The sequence below is a fragment of the Notothenia coriiceps genome, unplaced genomic scaffold, assembly GCF_000735185.1.
Source record: "Notothenia coriiceps isolate Sejong01 unplaced genomic scaffold, NC01 NC01_scaffold00033697, whole genome shotgun sequence".
Lineage (NCBI taxonomy): Eukaryota > Metazoa > Chordata > Actinopteri > Perciformes > Nototheniidae > Notothenia > Notothenia coriiceps.
Genome location: NW_011366398.1, coordinates 785,900 through 802,983, shown reverse-complemented (window position 1 = coordinate 802,983; position 17,084 = coordinate 785,900). Strand labels below are relative to the sequence as shown.

The window sequence follows — 17,084 nt, the reverse complement described above, 5'->3', positions numbered from 1 at the left end:
GTGATTTCCATTTCAACTTGGGGTTGGGGGAGTCAGCGGCGGAGCCTCTTTTAAACATCACACAAGACATAATTACAGAGTGCACCACTGCCAGCCCGCCTCAGTTTCTCCTAAATACTCACACCCCAAAATTAGGGGTTACCTCCTTCTACTTGAACCTACTATTTAAGATGAGAACGTCACAGACAAACTGAGGGGAAGGGAAAAGGGAGTTTGGAAAGGAAAGACATAGTTTAACAGCTTTGTTTCACAATGACAGAGAAGGCCTTTGTTAAAGATGGTTGCTGGCAGGCCTTGGATAACGCCAGGTGTGGAAACTGGGACAAAAACAAAAGTTGGAAAAGGCACACGCAGCTAGAAAGACTAGGGAGTGTGTTTATGTTCTATCTGCAGTATATATGACAGCTGAAAGTCTGCTAAGGATATTTCCAAAAGGCAGCAAGCTTAAGAAAAACACTAGCTTCACGCTAGCCTATGACCTCACTGGTTTGGACTGCATGCAGCTTCCAGTCCCAGTCGTGGATGACGGAGCACTCACTCTTTGAGCCTTTCTCCAGCTCAGCCTTCTTTTCTGTTTTCTTTTTTTTCAGATTATTATCCTGGTCTGAATCAGGCGGATTTATTAGTGTCACAGAGTGGTCATTGCCTTTTTTTGCTGTGTTGTGCCATATAGAGCCACAACAGAGATTCTTTCATTATTAGAGGATGAAAAGAGAAACCATCGATGGTTCCTTTCCTGATATAACAAGACCCAGAGACTGTACTGCCTCTTGATTTATAGATAACTCTCATCTGGAATCTCTGTTTTGTGTCTCTCTCTGCTCCTTCATTACACACAGTGACAGAGCACTGTGCAGGCTGTAGTGGAGCAGTTGCTGAAGTGATGTTGTAAACCAGAGCTTTAAGTTACACTACCACCAAGTATCGACGGTCGTATAAGTAATATACCATACATTACACATACAGTAAGGTAATAGCTTAAATCAAGTTACAATGCAAGTATGCAACAAAAATATGAAATGGGTACTATGCTTGTTGGGGTTTTCCCTTCTCTGTAGTGTGTGATATAGGCTTTTGTGCATGTAAATGGTCTGAAAAGGCAAAAATCCCAAAGTTTCTCTCCCACACACTCCCCCCCCGCCTGAAACGCCTCCATTTGACTCATTTGTTTACTTCTGTAACAGTGACATCACTCTATAACACTTGCGCTGCTAGTGCAACAACACATTGTATGTTATGGGCTAAGGGTTGAAACATCTCTAAGCGATTGACACACAACAGAGCCAGCCAGCTAACCAATCAGAGCAGACAGGGCTCTGGTTTCAGACAGAGGGCGAAAAGAGGTGCTGCAGCACAGGCAGCATGTGAAGCATAAAGACATTTTTGTTAACATGTCATTGTAGAATCACAAAATTCTAACATGAACTCTGAAAATGAACATAATAAGGCCCCTTTAAAATAACACAGGCGGTAAATTAACAGTTTAGTCAGATTATCTAAAGACATTTTAAATTAAGTAAAACAAAAAAAGTAAGTGCACTATACTTGTAAGTTATGTTGGATGTTTAAAACTGACGGTTTGGGTAATTTTACTATTCAGTTTTATTTTCTCTTGCAGTGATACAACCACATTCCCAGATGAGGACAATGATAACCCAATGAAAAGGAATGACAGCCAAAACAACAAAGAACTACAGTTTCAATAAAACTAAATTTCTTTTAAAATTGGAAATCTTTCAGTAGACAAAACAACTAGAGCGACTACGGTCTGTTGCACACACCCAGACATGCTCACACATTTACAAATACACACACACGCACAAACTGTATCGAATGAATTTAAATGTGTCTGTTATCATCTTCCAAGCTTTTTTTTACCCACAAAACCTGAAGCTCTTAACCAACATCCCACGTCATATCAAAGCCATATGTTCCATCAGGCCCTTTTATCACATCAAACATATATGATTTCATTAAAGCTCAGGAAATTCTATGCAATTATAAATGTGGTTGAATTCACATATGGCATATTTTCCTTTATCACTTAGGATTAGAATCTATGCCACTTCTTCAGTCTCTTCACCTCACTGCTAGACTGAAGGCCGCACACTGGAAATCCAGACGGAATCAACATCCTGTCCCCGGCCTAGGAAGTGACCTCAGCTTCAGAAAGGCCAGATAAAACGTCCACATCAGAAACAAAAATATCAGGCTGGACGTAATGAGCTTTCCACCAGGCTCCAGTTTGTTCTGAGGGAGACCAGGTGGTGTGACACACATATGACTCTGATTAGGGGGCCTTCAGAGGAACAAGGGCCGGGGGGGTTGTAGGGTGGGCCATGCAGGGCCAATCAGGACGTTTTCTATACTGTATGATGCAACTATTAAAGGTGCTCAATGACCTCCGCAGGCGCAGGGCCCTCATAAGTGGCCCATTTGCCATTTGTGTGTAAGCATGGGGTGCACTTTGCGTATTGTTTTCCTACATGTGTTCAGCCTGGGCCTCAGTGGCAGAAAGAGTGGTCCGATATGGATTACAGCAGCTGGATACTGATATACTGATACTATACTGCTAGGTCTTTAAACATCATTAGGAGGCGAGTCATACTAGTCTGTACATCGGATACGTAGAGGGCATATACACACTTGCACGCAGACAAAACATTTAATCAGACATTTAGCTGGCCAGTTACTGCTACATCCGATGATGTGTTCAAACGCTCACAGCAGACGTGCATGTGTCCTCTATGTTTCTGACCCATCTTTCTCTAACTACATTTACATGACAGCGGTTTTTGGCACTGCTGTCTGTATCTCATAATCATACGTCCGCCCTGTACATATCGTCAAACTGTGGGAGGGAGAAATGTCAAGGGGACCTCTGGCCTCATTCTTCAACTGTTAGTTTCACCCTGGTGCATTGTGCTGCCTTTGACTGGACTGTTTAAATGTCTCCTGATATCAGGGAACACAAACAAGCAGGACTGCCGGCCTGCTGTGGAGGATAAGGAATGAAGGGGAAACGAACGCCATTCTTCTCCTCGTTTGACGGGAATTGTGTTGGAACAAGCACCTGTCTCCCCCACAAACAATGACCACAGAGGTCGGGCAGAGAGAGAGACAGAGAGGGAGAAAGAAAGAAGTCTGAGACAGAGTGAGGAGAGAAAGAGGGCACCAGACAGTCAAGAAAAAGTGGATCAGTCCGTCTAAGTAATTCCCCTCCCTCTCCTTCATTTTCTTCTTTCCCTCCCACTCTTCTTCCTCTCTCTGCCCCACATTCAAACACATTAATCTGTGTAAATTGCATTCCAAAACAGGCGTATGTTACAAAGCCCCAGACTTACTGCTACACGGACCAGATAAACATCTGCATAATATCTGCATAAATGGTTTGCATTGATAACAAGGTGAAGCAGCTGCTAAGGCTATCCTGTTGGCCGTTCCTTCGTCTGCCTCACCCTCTCTCCTCCCCCCATCACCTTCATCTGTTCTCGGGACCAACTTGACACCCGTGTTTTTAAATAGACAAAGAGCAGCAGCATCTCTGTGTCCTTCAGACTCCTCCTTCAGATACCCTCTAAACATACAGAACAGAGAAATGCTGGGCATAGCACAATCCCACACCTACAACATGATAAGAGACTCAGAAAAAAACACTTTTTAACCTCAACTCATTGTCCTCTGCTATGACAGTCTGCCTGCTCTAACCATTTAAAAACTGCTTTCAAGTGTGTGCTATCTACCTCTCTGTCCTTCAGCTTCATGGCCAGAACCAGCTGGTTGCGATGGTTGGTCAGCGCTTCGCGGTAGTTTCCCTTGGAGAAGAATGCCGAGCCCAGATTGCCATGAGCGCGGCATTCCCCTGTTTGGTCACCTGAAGAGGGAAAACCAAAAGAGATGAAACCAAATAGCCAACAAAGCATTTTTACAGTACAGCCTACGAAATTAGAGAGCAACTGGTGTTTGTTTCACATATTCCCACTGCCACTGTTGAACGGTGATGTGATGAACCACATCTATGCCACTGACATGCCACTGCACCCTTAAAAGGGAAAGTGGCCGTTAAAAGTTCTCCACAGTAGAGCGGCTTCTCTGACAGCTGGTAGTGTTGATCTCAATGCTCCAGAGGGTGAGAGGGGAAAGCCTTATTATTTCTGCTTGACAGAGAGGCCCCACAGACAGGGCCAAAGTAAAGCGCAAGTCTCTGCGCTCCACCTGAGAACCACAGCTCCTTATCTCCAGCTGCTCTGCCCAGTCATGTGTCAAACTGTGTGGGGGTGAGAACAGTGGAGCCAGTCTGTGCTACTCTCTGTTGTTTTTTTACTCCTAAATTACCTTAAGCTTTATCCTCCTTAACTGTTATTCTCTCATACCTTATCTCCTGTACACCCACACAGCATCCCCATATATAGTTACGGTAGTAAGATCTATTATTAGGCCAAAAACGGGCCGATTCCTGCCAATTTGGATGCAAAGTTTAGTTAGCTCAGATTTTGGGAGCAGTGGACTCAAATGGAGAAAAATAGAAAAGGGCAAAATATGAACTCATTTTTTTTATTTCTTATCGCTTCACTTCGCTCTGTGATAGGATCAAATTCTGATCTGATGACAGTATCAGGATTAAAAGACAGGATTCATCCTGTTGAGAACAGCAATGTCTGTTAAAAATGACATTTTAAGCACACTGGTGTAAAGTGGTGGATTTGCTACTTTGAGTTTTATTTGTATTTTTTTAGATTTATTAGGCCAGATTATATTATTGGAGAGTGACAGTTATGGAAGGGGGAGATAGAGTGAATGATGCGCAAAAAGGGAAGAGGCCAGATTCTAACCAGTAGTAACCACTGAGCTTTACAGCGGCCAATGTGTTCTTTATCTCTGTACATTGCATACAATTAGATTTTTCTACTGTTGGATGAATCAAGTATCTTTAAGAGGGTAATTTTTGGCTCTGGGAATGTGTGTTCTGCACTTTTAAGAAAAAGAAAATCATCATTTGAAGCACTAATTTACATTTATAATCCTTATTTCCCAGTTCATGCCTCTTACCTAAGGTCTTGGCCACCTCCAGGTCCTGCTGCATGTAGCCAGTGCTCTTCTCTGTGTTGCCCAGGGACCAGTGGGCGCTGCTGAGGGCGGAGAAGACGGAGCCGCGGAGCTTGAGGCTGCATGTGCCGATCTTCAAAGCGGCTTCCAGCACCACAACAGAGGCTGTGTGGTGGCTCGCTGTCAGCAGCTCCTGGCCAATCACAGACACCACCACAAAGGGACTTTTGTCCAGCTTCATCTTTTGCAGCTGCTGATAGGTGGGCTCCAGAGACTCTGCACAGGAAGGACATGAGTAAGACGGATATGAGAAACAGGCCCCAGAAAATGTGAAAACATAACCTTGTTCTGATGTGGTGACTGACAACAATATCTGACTTTTACCGTAGTCACTGTGTTACATGTTTATCTGAATTCTACTCTTCTTGAGTCGTTGTTGTGTTTTGCCTGGATAAGCGTACGCTGGAGTTTGGCTGAGTGGCGGCTTTTACTGACAATTTGACATTGAAACAAGATATCAGGCATTTTCTGTTCCCTCCAATGGGGTAATCTGAGGCAATTTCCAACGACACTGTATAAAAATTGCACAAGTTTAGATCATTGTGGGCAACTGTCTTTAGAAACCACAAATTCCATTCCCTCTCTCCGTGACAGCTGATATGGTTGTTTGAGAGGAATACTGAGAGAGAGCTAAGTGGGTTTCGAGATCGAGTTTAAAGAGTGACGGGGAAACTAATGCAGCTAATGCTCAACAGTAGCAGCAGCAGAGGAATGCAGAGCAAAGGAGACACACAAGGTGACCTTTGAAGAGGCTGAAAATGCACACAATGACATAAATCAATGGTGGGCCACGCGGGATTTGAGATCCACAGCCCCTCCAGATTACAAAGCCCTCTGGCAGACACCAACATCGAACAACAGGAAGGGGGGCATGCCCAACTGTGTGCGAGTGTGTCTATTGATGCATTTGTGTGTCAGTTTATATTTGCATTCATGTACTGTAAAGTATAGGAGGGTATCTGGGGGATACTTAATTCTCATGGCCCTGTATTTGCAAATATTTTGAGCAGGATTGCTACTAATTAGGTCAAAGCTCTTAAGAGAAGATACATGGTGTAAAATGTGCCTGTACAAGCTTTGTGTGTAGTCTAAAAAGCAGCATAAGGCACAAGCTTTCATAAACCACATCTTTCATTTGTACAGAGAAACATTTAGGCAAAACAAGTGAATAACCACAATAGTTAATAGAAACACGCACAGACTCTAAATCACCTAGACACAGAAACACACACACAATATGAGATGCTTCCTCACACAAGCACTCCAAAGCATAACTGATGATGCTCTTTCAAGAGCAATGCTTCTCTTCCAGCACTTGGCAGAATGTCGTGCTTACGGAGTCAGTGCGTGCATATAATATCCATTCATAGCTTGTAATTGCCTTCATAGTGACACCGAGAGCCGAGTCATAAATCAAAACACTGGGAGAATCCTTTTTTTAAAAGGTGTCATGGCTGCTGCATTTATAAGCAGGTTGTTATGACAACATCGGCTCGTGCTGTTTCACAAACATAAACAGGCACGCACGCACACACATACACACACCGGACACACATGTCAAATGCTAAAGTGTTTACTGTATCAGGATATGAAGCAAGAATTACAACTTCACCTCATTGATATGCATACTGCTAACAGAAAGTCATAACAGAGTGTTTTAAGCCTCATCTTTCTCCTCTTGCCTCTTTTCAGAGAGGCTTTTAAGCTTATGCTTTTGCAACCAGGACCACACCTCATTGTAATGACAGTATTCTCATATACGAAAATACCTGCAATATGTCAAAGAGTTTAAATCTCATGTAAATAAAAACACATTTGATGCACTTGCTCTTCTGTACTTGCTAATGTTCCAGAAACTACACTGAAAACGGGGATTGATAGCTTCCTAAAAAAGTTGGACTATGAGGTTTTTAGTAAGTGACTTAGCCTTGTCTTCATAAATTGCAATGGCCATTTTGATAGAAAATATAAACAGTGCAAATGTGTGGACAACATATATGGATGTATTTGTTTATAGTATTGGACTATGGAGCTTTATGGTACATGTCTTATTAGGTTTTGGCTACACAGACTCTGTAGAATCAATTCATTTCACGTTTTGGTATTTTTATTGGATCTGATGACCATTAAATAAATATGAGACATTATCCCCCTTATCCATAAGTAATAATGTCATAATTAAATGATCCATCAAATTCTCCCCTTTCATGTCGTCTCCAGGGGGGTTAAGTGTCGGAGAAAGTTAAATAACGGCCCCTCTTGTGCTTATGTTTTAATAATCAAAAGCACTTTTGCTCAAAGGCTTCTCAGTAGGACAGATGCTAATGAACACAGGCACCAAATCCTCCAGTTTAAGGACAATGTTTTTAATGGGAAATGATCCAGCCAGGATCAATAACTGCCACGCTGGGAACCATCTCCTCTATGGTTTATCTGTAGGGATCTTTGAAAGAAAGAAAACCTTTTCAGTAAGCACATGTGGAAAACAATCCGATAATTAACGGCTAATGGACCCTTTGCCTTCTTTTTGGCCCAAAGCAGCTAAATGAGAGACAGAACTAGAGCAGGATGAATGGTAAAACTATCGCCCATGTGATACCATGCATAATGAAACAAAGATTCCAATATATAAAACTGTGAGACGCTGATTTCCCACAGCTCATCCAATGATCCAGATGGACAATGCTAACAAATTGGGGATAATATCGCTGCAGGGGATTTGTGGAGGTGGCAGTCAGGGAGACAGATACAGTACAGTAAGAAAAGACTGCAGCAGTTTCCACCAGTGTGAGAGCCCCTTTGTTATGGGAGGTACAGTTTGAATCGCATGAGAGCACAACACCTGCTTGACTCTAAAATAATGAGAAGAAACCTTCATCTATGCAATCAGGAGTGGCAGTGTGTGTCTGGGTTGAATTGTATATGACACTCTAAGAATTGGGGCATTATACATATAATATTAACCTTACTGTCGAAAAAAGGCAAGCTTTGATTAATTGTTTCACACTGTGTCCTTGAAGAAATATGCCTTGATAAAGTTCTCTGAGGTTTATTATTTGTCCTTCAGATTTATTTTTTCGCTCATTTGGTACGTCTGTCTTCAAATGCATCCCTTTGCTCTGTGGCAGAAAAATAAACATAAAGGTGCTCTTCGAGGGAGTGTAAACATCACAATGTGTGGAGATGTTTTTCGGTAAGATAAATGACAGAGATAAGTGAACACTGCAATCACAGCTAGATACAATCAGTTCTTTCTTGGCAACATGGAGGCAACATTGAGTCTACACACATATGGGAATAATGTTGTGTTTGCAGAACTGCTATAAGAGATAAAAGTGTAATTACAAAATGGATTACACTTTTCTTTAAATGTAATTGCAATGTAGTTACAACCCATAACAAGAAGGTTAAAACCAGCCGAGTACAATGACTTTATGTAAATGGGCTTATAGCCATATTTTGGCTCAAGGTGTTAAAGGAAATCTCAGGCTCAGCCAATCAAGCTGAATTCTGGGATGAGTATGTGGTCGACAAACACTGGCAGGAACGTGGCACTCCTCCTCCTTTCAGGGAAGAAAGTAATGCTCGCCTACCTTTTACTTATCAGGGGACCTTGGCTGAGTAACACTGATTATCCCCCCTGTTTGCTGGCGTAACATTGATTATCGTCCCACTGTGCCAGGAGCCCCTGTGAGAGGATCATTGCTCTTAATCCTTTGACCTAGCTACCTCTCCTCGACACACCTTGGATTAGGTCCTCTGCTGGTTGCTTTGCACCGTGGGAAATAGGGTAAACAATTAAGAGATTAAATGGCTTGGGCTGAATGTTGGTGTTGCCCTACAGAGAGGACCCATTCTGGTCCATAATGCTCAGCTCTGGGCTTGCACCCAAACCCTTTTCTTGTTTTGGCTCCAGGTTCAGGATTATACACTCAATGCCGCTCAGATGGGCCCATTTTTTCTTTATTCTGTTTTCCTTCTGCATTTGCACAAGAATATTATTTTCAATCAAAGGGAAACAAATTCCTCACCAAACAAAGCCCTTCAGAGCTGCTCATCTCATTGTTCAGTTCAGCACATTTTGGATTATAAAACCAGGCATTTTTTCCCAGATGCAGTTTCAGCACAGTGGTGAAGAGGCGATGACAAAGCAAGACTGCAGGATGACTCGGTCTAATTTGGCAGCTGGTGCCATCCAGATCTGAAGAATATTACATTCTCTGCAGTGGTCATCTGAACCAAAATTGTTGCCAGGTTTATTTTGAGGCTCATTAGGCTGGCCCATACTGATTACTCATGGACAATCAGGTCACTGCAGTCGGCTGATACAACAGATATTAATGTTAAACAGAAAGAACGCATTTTAGTTACAGTCTTGGCTTGAATGCACTACTTACAAATCCACTCAGCTTGAGGAAAAAGGCTTATACAGGGGCACACGCAGACAATAGCATTAGTGTTGGATGCTCATTAAGATAACGGGCTATCTGTGAGTGTGATCACCCCCGTCTGACAATAACATGTGCGTCAGGCCTCAAATTCCAGAGGTAAGTACTTGACACTGACAGTCAGTCACAAAGACAGAAACACAGACAGATAGAGAGATGGCCTGTCTGCTGAAAGGGTAAAAAACCCTGACAGGTAAAGTCACCACAACAGGCTTATTGACTGACAGAGTGAGGATTATTTCAGAGACAGCAGAAAAAACAGGTGGAGATGGTGAAGCAGAGAGACAGTGACACCCAGACACACCGTAGATTTATCTAGAACTAGATAAAGCGTTGGAGGCGACGCCCTGTTCAATTCTATGAAAGTTGTTCAGTGGTGCCTAAAGCTAAATGGCCTGACTCTTGAATACAGAAATACCGGTATCTTCCCAAGACCTTCTTGCAATCTTCCGCATTCATTGGGCCAATAGGGATGCGCACTTTCATTTTCCTTTGGCCCCTTTTCCAATCCGCTCCCTCACGTCAGTATCATGTCTGGTCTCAGGTCATTCAATTGACTCTGGAACTGTGGTTTAAAGCTTTAAGCATATTTAACAACACGTAGGACCTAGTGATTGAAAGAAGGGCTATTCAAGTGTCTGACTCGGTATTTGGTTTACCTCAAACTAAAATAAACGCAGATTCTCCAGTCATTTCGAAAAATAATTTTAGGGCCCAATGGCACGGAAGTTGTAGTGTCATCGTTTGGCCACTATGAAAATGTGCTTCAATACCGAGCGCACTTCCTGGGGGCTTGAGACCATGGATGTTTAAAGAGAACTGGATAAAGCGCCTCCAATCTGCAGCTTCAAAGTAAATCTCGGGTAAATCAAAAGAATGGAGAGCGGAAATCTGGACTCTGGATTTGGCTTTAAGCACATCTTTTTATGACTTTAAGGATCTAACGATTACAATAAAAGGGAGGTACTCTACTTGGTAGTTGGTTAACCTAAAAAAATATATACTCAGTAAAAAACCCAGACATATTTTTAAGACAATTGATTGACACAGACGTTAATTAAATCAGTAACAACTCACCTCGTAACGGCGACTTCATGGCGGCTTCTATCATGCCCACCAGCAGCTGCAGGCTCTTGGGGTCTTGGGCCAGCCCGGAGGCGAAGGCGGCCAGTGCGTCGGCATGGCGACCAAGGTACTGAAGGGCAACACCCTGCCGGAAGTATGCCTGTAGAGAGAGAAAGGTAAGAGTCATCAGCCTCCTGTCTAGTGCCACAGCATGCAGCTTTATACAAACACATTACCAGACACACTCATTTCACGCCATTTGCATTTTCTCCACATGAGTACTTTTCTGAACATGGCACCTCTCTCCTTTGTATTCCATTAATAGAGCGATCACTGTTTTTTTGTATGTGTTAATTGGATTATATGTTTTTACATAAATGCAGATGTTGGCTGGCTGGCTGCCTTCTCTTTTGTTTTTCTCTTCGATTTTGTTCCTTTTCGCTGTGGGAGTAAAGTGCAAAGCAGTACAGAACTTGGTTTTGTCTTGGGCTGTGTGAGAAAAAAAGTAAAAAGAAAGAAAAGAAAAAGGAGATGAGAGAGAGCTACTTACTCAAGTCGTTTGTAGCTCAATAAAAACAACACCCATAAATTCTTCAGATTGTTCATTCCATTTGTAAAAGTTGTAAAATAATAACACAACTGGCCGGAGTCTGTTTTTGCCATATTATTTTTACATCAGATGTGTCATGTTTTGGAATGTGAAAAACTCTTCAAACAGACAGAAATTAACTACATTTGTCATCCAATCTGTTTTTCACAGAGCGGAAAGAGTCACATTGTTGTGAGTATAATAATTCAGCACAACTGAGATATAAACTGCACGCAAGTGCTGACATACTGTATCTTTCTGTGAGAGACTAAATTGTTTTGGAACATTCTTCAGATTGAAAACTAAAACAGACGCTGTCTCTGGGATCCAAAGCCCCATCAATAAGTGTGTTATTTTTCCTTTGGACTCGGCAGAGAAAATAGATGTTTTATCCAAGCAAGTTTGTGACTCATGTTTTTGTGTCTGAAGCCTGATCAGAAAATAATCTTAGTGACTTGTTAAACCGGAGTCTGGTCCAGTTTTTAAAAAGCAGCAAAGAGAAATGGAACAAGATCCAACTCATAACTCACGATCCAAACCACTAAATCCCCCCCAGAGACACCAGACTCTCTCAGAATAGTCGTATCTGGGTTTGTGTGTCAGAAAAGCCTGATTTCAGCAGCCGAGAATAAGGGAGAATAAAGGGCGAGAATGGTGTGTGGCAACAAAACAACAATATGTGTAACATTGAAACAAGTACCCTAACTTTTCAACTCAATGTTTTTTGTGTTTTTGCCGGTGTATAGCATGCAGTCCAGGCAGCTGTTTGGTCTACCTCTTCACTTAGCCGGCAGTCGCTCCACTCACAGTTCCAAAAGTGACACCAGGGCTAATTTGCTATTAGCATCTAAGAGGCCTTTTCATTAGTCTTCCCAAGCTTCTCTGTTAGCACAGCTCGGTAGTGAAAAAAGGCGGGGAGGATTAAAGAAAATGAGACATGACATTGAATTTATAGAGACCAGTAATTAATTTTTCTTCCGTCTGAGCCCCCAACTGACTACCAATCTCTCTCCAGACCTGCTGCCCCCCTCCTCATTTCTATCTCCCTTCCCTTGCATCACAACTCCATTGAAAATGACGAGGACAGAGATTAGATTCAAAGCATTAACCTTTGTTCTAACACTGTTATTATATGAGGGGAGAGCAGGCCAGGGTATCCGCTCAATATTAATTGCATCTAGTGGCAGTGGAGTTTGGGCAGGACGCACTGGCTGGAGTAGGGAGCCCACGAACGTTTTGCCTGAGGGAACAAAAGACATTTAAAAGCACTTCTCCCTTTGATTAGATTTAGCCTACAATATGACTGCTCACCCAGTGATCTTTTTTTATTCTTTTGAACAGTGTGCCCTGACTGAGAACACAAAGAGGAAAAGAGAGGACAAAAATAAAAATAAGGCTCGCTTCCAACAAAAATGCCATCTCCTTTAATCCCTTTATTTTACCCTATATGCTGTCTTACATAAGGCCAAAAGAATAGACTGTGTGGAGAGTGCATTCATCAAATACTGCAAACACAAGCACAAGAATAAATGCATAAAAGAAAGAGGCACGGCAGAAATGACAGAATCAATGTGCCGTATAGCCTTATAGGATTCTTTTTCTTCCATTAATCTCTTAGAGCCTTCAACACACATCATGTAGCTTCACAAAGCCATACACACTTAATCCAACAAGTTAATTCAACCAATGATTCCTATAAAACAGTGGGCTCAGTGGAATTAACATTATAGATGAATGCTAGCATAAGGAAGCACCAAATATGCAGATTTGCAGATATAACAACCAAAATGTTTGCTATGGTGTTGGCATAGAGAGTAGAGAGCAAGATTGTACCCCTACACAACCTATTTTCTAAATTCAAACTTAACAGGATCTTTTCTAAAAACACAGTAGCATTTGCTTGGAGCTGCTGCTTCAGTGATTAGCATAGCCTCCCTTAGCTATGCAGAGAGAGAGATAGAGATACAGTGGAAGGAGGGGGGTGTGAATTACGGGAAAAATACAGGGCTCCACAAATTATCTTTGCCCTATCAACATGTTACATTACAATATGCTCCAAGTCGGTGATTAATCTCTTGGCAAAAAACTATTGTCATAAACAGGATGCATTTTAGCGAATGACTCAGTTCTCACAGGCTCTCCTGAAATGTGATGCATCTGTTAGCTATCTTGTAAAACATGACACCCAAAAACTAAAACTTCAAAAACATGTGTTTTGCTTGAAATTCAATCCAGGGTAAATTATTGATCCTTCTTGCATTGCTGCCTCCTCTATTTAAAGCAGCAATGTGCTGATACCACAGAAGAATGGATCGAGTGCGAAGGTTTTATCGTTGTCACCCGTGGGTAAAATCTGAGAGTGCTAGTGCGCATGCGTGAGCAAAATCGAGAGGGAGAGAAAGAGAGAGGCTAGAAAACACACGAATAAGAGAGAGGATAAAAGCTTTCTTTGTTTCTCGAACATTTAAATATTTCATGAATTCTTGTTTGATGTAGTTTTAAATATTCATGTTTTTATGCTTGAAGAGGTTAATTATGCAAAGAAGAAGTTATTCACACTGGTACAGTATAGCCTACTGTGCTACACACTGCGGGGATCCTAAATTCTCCACACACATGCTCATGCAGTCGCATACACTCCCTTTTCTCTAACAACACACATACTATAATACATTGGGCGCTTTTCTTTCAGCGGCAGCGCTGTGGTTCACAATAAGACCCAAAGTCCGAGCAGCTAAACAGAAAGTTGACAAGATTAAGATTGGGAGTTTGGCACAGGACCAGCTGTTAGATGCTCCTTTCCTGTTAGCAGATTAATGTCTCCACATTATGTCCTTGCCTCCTTCTTAGGCTCCTCTTCAGTACCCTGTAGCCCCAGGGGTGTCCTCAACCCCCGGGGGCAAGTCTGCTGTTTGCACTTGTCTATCCTTGTTCTAGTTCTGGGGCTAACAGGCTTAGTGGAAGAATTAATTGAAAATAGAATAGCTGTGCTAAATGGATATAAACAACAGGAGTATGGTTTGGCATATGGCAAGGTAGATATACTGTTGGGCTATGTGCACACTCAAGATCCTGCCTGATACACAATCGAGTGTATTGAAAAGGTTTATTTTTTAACCGTTTAAAATAAAAAAAGAATAAATGCTGACAAAAATGAAAGGTCTTCCACAGATGTTGTGTCAACCGGTTGTTTTATATATCCAAGAGCCTATACATGTTTCCTACAGCTAAGCACATTTCCCTAAGTTGCACCATGCGATGTGCAAAGTGCTTCCAAGTCAAAACGCATACTAATCTATTTGTTTACCCTATCCTGAATCTGTCATTTCTAGCAAGAAGTTAAATTGCCATGGTCATTTATAAAATAATTTGTATTAAGGGCACTGTAACCCGCCCATGTAGTCTGTGCCTTTACAGAAAGGTGGATCTGTTTCCTGCCACACTTTAAGAGTTGTACCATTTTAAACAAACAATCTCAAACGATTAATTCTCTCTAAACAAACAGCATAACTCCTTGCCCACATTTCAGGCTGCCTGTCGTTGAACTGTCTGCTCCAGCTGTGCTCCAGTAGCCCAAGGACTTGTAAGGCTTGCTGTGTCCTGATCGGTGATCAACAATAATAGAGATACTCTCAAATGTGGAAATCAATAGAAGCCGCATAAACTCCGTTGAGATCGAGCCACACCCTTCGCTGCTGTGGTATGATAGGGTACGCCTGCTGCAGATGGTTTCTGATCACCCACAGAGCAGTTGGTGCCAATGCGACAACTCTCAACAGAAACCCCGCTGCCGACATAATGGAACCCAAATCAGACCATCAAATAGGGACAGCGGGCTGCAAACACTCTGCACACACACACAGACACAAATACAAACTGAAGAAAAATACATCAATAACCCTTCAAGAAAACCACCCATCCATCTCAAACAAAGCTGTATGACTTGAAATCAGCTTTCCACACAGGCAAGAACGCCGGGATCAGATTAACACTAATGGTGTGACAGGAACAAAGGGATTGCTGCCTTTCTTCCTCTGTTTCTTAGCTCTTTAACTATAGGTGCCGTTGTCGTGGTTTCCAATGTGACCCAGAAATGTCATGTGGCGGCCAGGGTTTCAGACGTGTGCCTCCGCCATCCCTTGCAAATCTCTGCCTCTGCACTTTCAAGGTGACACAGTCGATTCGCAGGGTACACAAAATGTCAACTGCTTAATTTAATATCCAAGGATAACTGTCGGCCATGACAAATTAGCTAGAAACACCTAGGAAAAAAAAGTGAAATGGAATGATTGCTGCTTTGGGCCTTCGGCCCTTCAACTTGACAAGCTGAACGCCACACTATAAAAGTATGTTTCTCAAGCCAAGGCAGTGAGTTGCTACCCATCTTCTGTTGCCTCTCTGAAGGTAGATATCTCTTTCCCCCAGGACAGAAAAGGTCTGAGGTCGGTCCTCACAGAGGCTGCGGTGGGGGCATCACACCCCTCGCCTCGGGCCAGACATACACCTCTGGCCCCGGGGTCACTGGGATAGAATCATGACACAGCTGCCTGTCTATTACCTTCTCCCCAATCTAATAAACCCAAACCCTAGACCAGCAACCACCCCTGACCTACATCGATCGTGAGTGTGTTTATCTGTGTGTATGTGTTGTGTCAGTGGAGAGAAAACAGTGACAGCCTCATTTTTCCTCACACAGAATGAGCGATTTCTGCATTAATCCAGCCAATCGATGAAAAATGTTGCATTTTCAGGATTTTGCTATGTCCAATATGCTGACCTGGATGGCTTTTGTGGAGCCCCCCTGGACAAGATTTTATGTTAACAATATACTCCACATCCACGTAGCAAGTGAAATGGAAGCACGTTACAATCTGCATGTAGGTATACACAATAACATATTAATGATGCATTGATGTATACCTCCCTAAGGGCGTTGTAGACTCTGGTGATTGCTGGTCCATCAGAAGCCCTTAATTAGCCCATTAGATTAGATGGCTTTAATGAGAGCAAATTAAACTGATCTTTCTTTGTGGAGCTGGCAATTAAAGGGTAAATGTTTTATTATTCAGTGAGTGGTGACAATAAGACCCAGGTCAAATCCAGAATGCCTGGTAGAGACTTCAGCGTGAGAGACATTTTAGTACTCTCTCGTGGCTGCGAGGGATCGATTAGCCGGCTCACATCAAACTGGCAACCAGCGTCGGACTTCAGATTCGAAAAGGTCATAGTCAGGTATGTGGAATCAATGCTGAGCACTTTGTATTCACTGTGTCTTGTATTATCTCGCTGGGGGGATGGTTTAACGCTTTCTAAAAACAATAACTACGAGACAAAGAGAAGCTTCAATAAAGAAGGTCATGGTTTGTGATCTGGGAAGTGTCATGGTGTGCACATCCATTGTGACAGTTGAAGTTAAATGGAAGGGAAAAAGTGATATTTCTCATTTATCACAAACAGATGAAACAGCACAATAGAAGCAAAATGTGGGGTCGTGCAGAGACATGCTGTCACAATACACTGTTTGGCAAAGGGAATTCAATTTTCTTTCCGCTACGTGCATGTCCACCATAACTGAGGGTTTTCACAAAGGGAACAGACCAATGGAAAGTGATAAACCAACAGATAAAATGGCAATATGCCTGTAGCTAACTCCAAGCACGTTAATTCCAATGTAAGAAAAAAACATGTCACACTGTTCCTCTATGATTTATAGCCTGATTTGTCACATGGATGCAGCTAGCATACTTGTATTCTCATTAGCATCTTAAGAGTCTTGAGTTGTGAGGCTGAGAGGGTCAGGGTGCTAAACAGATTTCCGCACCCCTCTTCACTAGATCCTTGGCTCGCCTCTGTCTGAGTTTTGCGCACGAAACCGA

At 42.4% G+C, this 17,084-nt stretch overlaps 1 protein-coding gene across 1 annotated transcript in view; it reads right to left on the bottom strand.

Moving 5' to 3' along the window:
* Window positions 1–467: 467 nt before the first annotated feature.
* LOC104961762 (tetratricopeptide repeat protein 28-like) overlaps window positions 468–17,084 on the bottom strand; it is a 55,178-nt gene continuing 38,561 nt past the window's right edge. The window contains exons 2-6 of the mRNA XM_010790099.1: window positions 10,632–10,779; window positions 5,050–5,322; window positions 3,744–3,874; window positions 3,459–3,624; window positions 468–604 (exon numbers count right to left, since the gene is read on the bottom strand). Of these exons, the coding sequence (XP_010788401.1) occupies window positions 468–604; window positions 3,459–3,624; window positions 3,744–3,874; window positions 5,050–5,322; window positions 10,632–10,779 (855 nt within the window). The remainder of the gene's footprint in view (window positions 605–3,458; window positions 3,625–3,743; window positions 3,875–5,049; window positions 5,323–10,631; window positions 10,780–17,084) is intronic.